Source organism: Arthrobotrys flagrans (assembly GCF_004000055.1).
Source record: "Arthrobotrys flagrans strain CBS H-5679 chromosome Unknown unitig_0, whole genome shotgun sequence".
In the NCBI taxonomy this organism is placed as follows: Eukaryota; Fungi; Ascomycota; class Orbiliomycetes; order Orbiliales; family Orbiliaceae; genus Arthrobotrys; species Arthrobotrys flagrans.
Window position 1 is genome coordinate 6,390,724 of NW_027137550.1, and position 7,984 is coordinate 6,398,707.

At 47.8% G+C, this 7,984-nt stretch overlaps 1 protein-coding gene across 1 annotated transcript; it reads right to left on the reverse strand.

Moving 5' to 3' along the window:
• Window positions 1–2,827: 2,827 nt before the first annotated feature.
• DFL_004888 (uncharacterized protein) lies at window positions 2,828–4,607 on the reverse strand (the record flags this gene model as incomplete). Its single annotated transcript, XM_067634059.1, has 3 exons — window positions 2,828–3,097; window positions 3,161–4,160; window positions 4,264–4,607. 3 exons carry the CDS (start codon window positions 4,605–4,607, stop codon window positions 2,828–2,830), a joined length of 1,614 nt encoding a protein of 537 aa, XP_067492166.1.
• Window positions 4,608–7,984: the final 3,377 nt, after the last annotated feature.

Genomic DNA, 7,984 nt, shown 5'->3' on the forward strand with positions numbered 1-7,984 from the left:
ATTACCTAGGTATCGAGTCTAGGTGTCTGATCAAATCCCTCATAGTTTAGTTCCGAACAATTTTCATCTTGCCGCGCTTAGAATGCAACAAAGAACAACGCGATATTCCTATAGCGGCGCTGCAAACGGACCCAAGTCGCAACAATGCGCGAACTAGCTAGTGCCTTATGATTAAATCTATGTAGCCTCGCTTCTTATCGATATCGTGTTCGCTTGTAAGGGCTTCCGTAATACGCGTGCCACATGTGCGAAAAGATCCCGTAGCGACGCTGCTGACGGGGCGTTCAGACCCGGCTGAAAGTGCTGGCTGCGTATACATCGACATGTTTTCAGCACTGGGCTATTTTATATCTTTATTTGGTACTATAGGCCTAGGTTTTCCATTTCGGACCTCGGCTTAGAGCCTTACAGTGCTTCGAACAACTACATCGATACTAATACATTTTCCTTGTCTCCTGCGCAGCCCAACCGAAGTCTAGGTATGAGATAAGCATTTTTCATGTAGTCTCCAGGACCCTTCTCCAACACAGGAAGGGTCCCCGAGACTATTTTTCATGGTGCAGATGTCATCTTCTCGTGTAACCACAACACCAGAGTCATGTCTCTGCCCTGCCGCACTCCGCGTCCACAAACCCCCTGGGCCTTCTTATGCTAACCCGCTGGCCCCTGGGCACTGAGCCCGGCTTCCCGAGGTCTAGCTGTCTCGAGACGATTACCAGAGTAGCTTTGGTTTTACATGTAATAGCAAAATAGCCCCCGCTTGCCGGGCATCAGTTCCGTCAAGAACCACCAGCATATCTAGTATCTAGTATGTATAATAGCTTGTTGACTACCCTCAAGTTGTAACCCTCGAATCAGCGACATCGACGAGTTCGAGCTTGGAACATTAGCTGATATTTCAATTGCTAACAGAAGATCCCTGTAATGGAATGTAGGAACCAAAGACTCCCTGGCTCTTGATGCCACCGTGCTAACGTGACACAAACCCTGCCCTCAAAGTTTGTGATGTAGCCGGGAAACGGGCGATCCTTGTAGGCACTGGCATTGCGAATGCGACTTGCAACGCTCTTCCGATCATCATGTTGAAAATGGTTGAACTTCTACCCGACTAATCTGGGGGCAACCGTGGCCTCGTGACCAGACGTCACAAGGGGGGCCTAGTATTGCTAGATTGAGTCCCAGCACTATGAGACGTCAAGACTTACTTCGTTGTTGTATGCGATCTGCGAGACAGCAGATCTGGGGGCCAGGGATTTCCATTTATCCCAACATTATTTCCGCGCCTTTTGACAGTCCGGTCTGGACTCGAGACAAGCCTTTGATGCAGTTCCAGATAGCATGTTATCCACGAGTTGGTTTAATCTTGCCACTGCATTGGATTCGCAAATTCGGTACTAGAACTTCTAATTATGCGCGGATGACGAACGGGATAGACATAACCGGAACTTTTGCCGCGAATGGAAGCCGGCAGCGGCAGCGAACGGATGAACTCTCCGCTAAACCCGTTATACTACCACACTTGGATGCTACAACCGGTGATTTAGTAAGATTTCAGAGCCGATATTGGCTAGAACATTTGCTTTCATAATGTCGATTCAATTACTTGTGTCGCTTGGAATTCGTTTATATTGTCGATGGATCCCTATAATGATGGAACATCTGTTCGAATGCCATTTCATATTTCGATTTTACTGGCTGCCTAGGTACCTAACATGGGCCTAGGTGTTTGGATTCATCCAAGTAGTTAACTAACAGCTCTCATCTTGCACTCGAGAAGGTCATGTTTATCGGGATGGGATATCGGGTGCAGATAGCTATACTACTCGGCCTTATTTCGCACAGCTCCTAAGATAGCGGTCTAAGATACCACTAGCGGGCGGGTACCAGATAGCTTCAGGGAGAATGATTGACCAGTAGAAACTTTTGTATTGCATTCATCGAAAAACTTTTGTGATTAGGAAACGAAAAGGACAATAGATATCAAAGAACAAAAACATGAGAAACTCCATCAGTTTTTTTGAGGATCGTACAAAGAAATCAAAAAAGGAACCAAAAGAACTTCGAACAGGTCCTTCACCGCAGGTGTATGTGTATCAAACGAGAATAAAACAGCTTGGCCGAGGTGACGAGATTTGATTCTAAAAGAAAAGCATGCAGGCGAGCCTGAAGGATAGGTCGCGCTGGTGCATTAGATAATAGTATATGGAAGGAAGAATAATAAAGAAAATAAGAAAACTCCTTTCCAGCCCTGACCATGGACAATTCTTTTGGTGTGGTGATAACAGCAACTGAAAACGCCCATCATTTTTTTGTGCAACGGGAAACAAGATTTCTAACCGGTAATGGGAAAACTTAAACTGCGGGCTCGGAAAGGGAAACAAATGAAGTCGAGAGTAAACATCTAATCGTAAACTTTGGGTCCCCTTTCATACGAGTAGAAACGGGATTTCTGAAGTAAATGAGCCATAGACATTGTGAACCGAAAAACCACCATGGAGCGGCTCGTCCAATGTGAATGCAATGAGAAGAGAGGTGAGGTGAAAAGTGGAGTCATTAAAAGCATCTATGGTGAGGGGCTATACATGAAGGATAAGGGCGCGCTGTGGTCAGTTGGAGAAGGAGGTCGAGTAGAGATACTCGCGCGAAAATAGGTCACGCGGAAGCAGGTGGCAAATCGCAAGCATACAATGCAGCCGAAGATAGGGCTTATGGCGAATCAAACGATCGACGGCTATGACGACGCTCACTGAAGTTGCGCAAAATAATTTACCAAACAGAGGCAGAATAACGTGGGGAATCCCCTGGACCGTGCTCGGTTGTCTGTCGTTTAGTAGTCCTCGCCGATAGCATCGTCGAGCGGCGGCATACCACCCGGCATACCGGCCATCATGAGGCCGGCTGCGAATTGATGATTCGAGTGTGCACGATGGTACTTTAAGCCGTTAAGATTCTTGTATCTCTTGCCGCAGAATTCGCATTTGTACGGCTTCTCTTTTTCCATGCCCATCGTTCCAGGATAAGGAATTGATGTTTCTGGATTGATAATGCTGTATGTACCGTCCGGATTTTGGTGAAGCGTTTGGTTAACGTGACCATGCTGTTAAGGTCTTATGATTAGTCACCAATGAACAAACCCATTTGGGAGGATTGTGCAACTTACATTCTTGTGATACTTCAGCCCGTTTTGGTTTTTATACGCCTTCTCGCATCCAATAACTGGACATTTATAAGGCTTGTCTTCCTGCATCGCCCACAAGCTCTGTAGAAGAGCCTCATTCCCGGGTATACTCGCACCAGGCACATTGTTGCCCATGTAGCCCTCAAGATTCATCCTTCTTGCAAGCTCATTTTCTCTCGCAGCCCTTAGCTGCTGGAGACTCATTTGGGGGAATCCCGGTGCACGGGGCGCCATGTTACCCAAGGGGTTGAAAAGATGCTTTCCGGGGTCGTTTATTGTCATATCCAGGTCGCTTTCCATGTAATTCAAGTTCATTGCCCCAAAATTCGATAGATTCTCAAGTTCGTTCTTGAGATCTGTGGGGCCAGGTGTACCCGGACCGGATGAATCCGGAGATCTATACCGATCAGTGGCGGGTGTTGATGGATTAGGCATGTTGGGGGTATTAACGGACGAAACTGTGGGGTTGTTCATGAGGTTTGGTGGCATTTGCGTTGATAACCTGAGTCCGGCCTGCTGGGGCATCATCTGGTTCATGTTTGGTGGCGGGGTCATGTCGTCGTCATCCATCTCCATTTCTTCGGCAACATCCACGCCTCCTCCGCTAGCGGCACTCATGCTTCCTAGCCTATCGTTCCTATTTGAGCTTTGCCCTTGCGATTGCTGAGCCATCTTTTGGTGGTGTAGTTGCTGTTGCTGGACTAGACGACTTAGGCCCGCAGACATGCTTCCCGCTAAGTTTACGGATGCCGTGCTATTGTTCCTAGTAAATTCCCGGACATTTTCTGGAAGCTGAACATGCCCCCCGGTTTGGGAAGCATGCACCTCTTCATAGTGTTGTAGGAGATCATGTAGCGAGGGTAGCGTCTTGCCACAGCATGAGAAATCCCGGAAGAAATTTGCCTCAAGTTTTGGAAGATAGGATGACGAGTGATACGATGGTGACTGGTAGGAAAATGGCGATGTTCCGGTCATAATGATGCTATAGCAGACGGGAGCGGGTTAAAAATTGATTGCATTTTGGTATAACCCGGGAAAGGTTGGTTTCGAAAATTGGGGAGGAAAAAATTCGGGTGTCCACATACTCATCTCGAATCCAGCTTCCGACGCTTACTCCTCCCCAGCTCATACCACCGTTCACAAGAGAGCCTCCCGCTCCAGTCTGGGATTCTCGTCGTTGGAACTTACCGCTGTGGTTTACTGCCGAAGCGATACCTCCGATGTTTATGCCTTGGCTAATCGAGCCCCGCTCAAACTGGGGCCCTGCCGATGTGACATTCGAGGGTTGGCTAGGACTGAAATTGGACTGCCTGCCCGCTTCTCCGGCTGCTCGCAGGGCAGATGTCAGATTAGAAGAGTTGGGACGGTTTGCAGCAATCGGAACCGCGGAATGCGCCGACGGTCTGATGTCTATTGGGCCGGGAGCCATTATATCTTTTCGCTGTCGTTTGTTCGCAAACGTGCAGCAGGTTTAAGTTTAGGAGATGTCGAAAAAGTTGTTGTCGCTAGCACCCGCGAATTCGGCGATCTATTCGGGACTCGTCCGAGCGATATAAGGATATAGAGGTTTTGTAAATCGGGATTAATATCCGGATCGTGGTCTGGTTCGAGAGAGGGTCAAGTCGGCGTTTTTAAGTCCGATATTTATATTAAATATATAAAGGATGTATCTGATGCGGTAATCTTCTGCTGCAAATGTTCAGGGTTACCAATATTCCGCAAGAGACGTTTTCGTGAGTCAGCAAGGTTGCTGGATAGACAGCGCTCAAGAGAGTTCACAGGATCTATTGTAATTGTTGTTGCGGCTAGTCGGAAATAGCAGTGTTGGGAGGCAACAGCTTTTGATGTTAACGTAACCGGATCGAAAGAGGAGGCAACTTTCACCCCCCAAAAAAAGGTTCGAGTCTGCGTTCCGAGGTCTTGTAGGATTGGAAAGATGCCGGGAAATTGTGAAATCAATGGCAGGAAGGAGCCGAGGTGGCACTGAAAGGACTATTTATGAAAGATGCCGTGAGTCGTAGCGCTCTAGGATGCCTTGTTGGTCGATATGAGGATATAGCAAGCGGAGCTATATCGTCTTCGAGATACGAATGAATAATGATGTGGGCAGGAAATAAGGGCTGAGTGGAGTTTGGGTACCGAAACAACGGATTGAAGGGGAAAAGTACTTTTAAGAGAATGGTCCCAGTCTGGTCCGGTCAGAAGGAGGAAGAGCTCGAGCAGGCTGGTTAGGCTGGTGTGCAGACACGACTGAGTAGGTCCTTGCTAGCCGCCTTGGTGGCTTCCCAGTCCAAGCTAGTTTGCTGGTAACGCAACCTGGTCGCAATGTATTTTCAAACACCTGAAAGTTGCCTTCCAGAACAATTCCGAATATCCAGAAGGCACAAGCTATCCCCGGAGTAGAGCGGTTCGGCCGTATTTTTGACACACGGCCGGCTTCGTGGGACGGGATTGATCAGATATTATTATCCTGTTGCTACTAGTTAAAAAGCCCGTGCGTAGTGTTGGCGCTTCAGTATTGCATATATGATTTGATATTGAGATCCACCGATGCAAGAGAGGAGAGAAAGAGAGGGAGAGTCTCTACGGACGTATTAGATTCTCGATTCCTCGGTAAAACTGCACGGTACAATGCAAATGCACGGCCTAGTAAGATTTGGATTTGAAGCGAGGTTCGTCGTCTTTCGACGAGTCGGGTCCGCTCTGTCGCTGAGGGATTTGGGGAAGATTGCAATTGGAATAGGTAAGGTTAAGGTAATATAGCTAACGGCTTCTGATAGAGCGAGGTACCTCTTTTGCTTTGCAGTACGTCGGTATCAAAGCTGCGTGCAGCGGTGTCTCGTGGTGGGTGCGGAAATATAGATATCCCGGCTTGGACCTGCAGAATTCTAGTTCTTATCCGGCGGATATATGTCCCTGAAACGATGTCAAGACGATGGACTGATCCTGCAGCCTGGGGGTCGTCGTACGTAATGAATCGAATCAAGAGTAACAGCTAGCTAGCAACAGCAATCAATTGAGCAAATTCAAACTCCAGCTAGTATCTTGAATTCTTAAAAAAAGTCAGTAACGTAAGTGCCAGGTACTTCCAGGCTTAGACAAACGAAGATACCAGAGATCACAGGATTATGCATACCAGGTGCGGTGCGGGCGCCAGAGATCCGGGGAAGGACGCAGGAAGGTCTGTAAGTCTGTAACTTAAGGAGCAAGTACGTAGTAAGTATGGAGTATGTATGGGGAACCGGAATGTGACAATGCAATATTAAATGTCGAGGACGAGGGCCTGCAGTACAGAGGACGAAAAGGAAAGTAAGAGTGACAGCCTATCGTACCGTGAACCTTGGGAGTGGGACCCCTTTCAAACCGGCAGCATAAGCAAGCTAAGGTATGTATTGTCGGTAAGTTAAGTAAGTAACTTAAGAATAAGAATAAATTGTGCTTCTTCGAACACTTCTAAGATTAATCTTTCCTGTGATAGAGTTGGTGGTGTTTCCGATTCGATTCAGACTGTTCAATATATGTAAAACCCACTAAACCAATACATGGCTCCACCAGACGGGACGGTGGCTTCGTCCACATTGCGATTGCAACCTTCTCGAATTCTCTCTCGCCTTTGCGAACAATTCAATCCAAGAGAATAAAATTCCTAATTAACTGCCTCGTCGTTCAGCAGATCTGCCCCGGGAAATACCGAACTCCCGCTCGACCTACCTTACGTCGAGCTATGAGCGGCTGTCGCACATCAAGTACCGGAAAGGAACACGGGGGGAGATAAAGTTCGCTGGCTCGCGAGGGAAAGCCTAAACCATACCGTCGACGACCGTTCTCCATCCAGCAAACTGCAGCGCTGCTCCAAAGCTAGTTGGTAGGGTGAGTGAAACAGACGCGCCAGAAACAGCAGACTGGCCCAAATGGGTCAACCTGGGGAGCACTTTATAGTTCTGAAGTCCTTTTCGACCATATTGTGGCTGCATGCTTCGGGTCTATGATACTCCACCGTACTGGTGTCGACATTTGGCTTAATGCAAGGCCAATCCGCCATGTCTTGTTACAAACGAGTGCCGCCACTGGCTACGAGGGAGGTCTCACAAACAGCCTGTTCAGGCCCATCCTCTCACAAATGGATTTGCCATGTGTACCTCTTGTTTAATATAGCCACTAAACTAAAATAATGTCACCACGAGGTAAGTCCATGTAGTGTGTAGCTCCATCACCACGACGATCGACTGTTGCCCAGGTCGAGGCCCCGAGAGATATGCCATGCCAAGAATCGGTTCTCAGATATCCCGAGTTTACCCATATGTCGACTTTCACTTTAGGACAATGTATTGCAAAAAAAAAAAAAAAGGTCCCGAACCAGGTGTAAGACTCGCCGATTGTCGAGTTCCAGCAGTGAGCGTTTTAATCGTTCTCGTTAAACGATTTAGTTTATGCTTTCTGAGCTCGAGCTGCTTAAACGGAGTGTTTCCCGCCAGAGACAATGCCATAGGACCCTTCATCCATTGGGCTTGGCGGCCAGGATCCAAGTGAAGACGGACGATGGGTCATGTGCTTCTCTGTTGAACTAGCTCGATGCATAAAATACTGGTGTAAAATACTGGTGTAGAATACTGGTGGCTCCGTTCGCATCAGTGTTTGGCATGATCTTAGAACCTCTGGAGCTCTTTCCTTTTTGCGTGAGGCTTTAAACGTGGAAGTGGTAGGGGTATCCTCCGTGTCGGGTTCGAGGGCAGTTGCAAGCGAGACTATCGAATGATGCTGGATCTCAAAAAATTCGAAAGTCAAAGGCATGTGAAATCCTCTCGG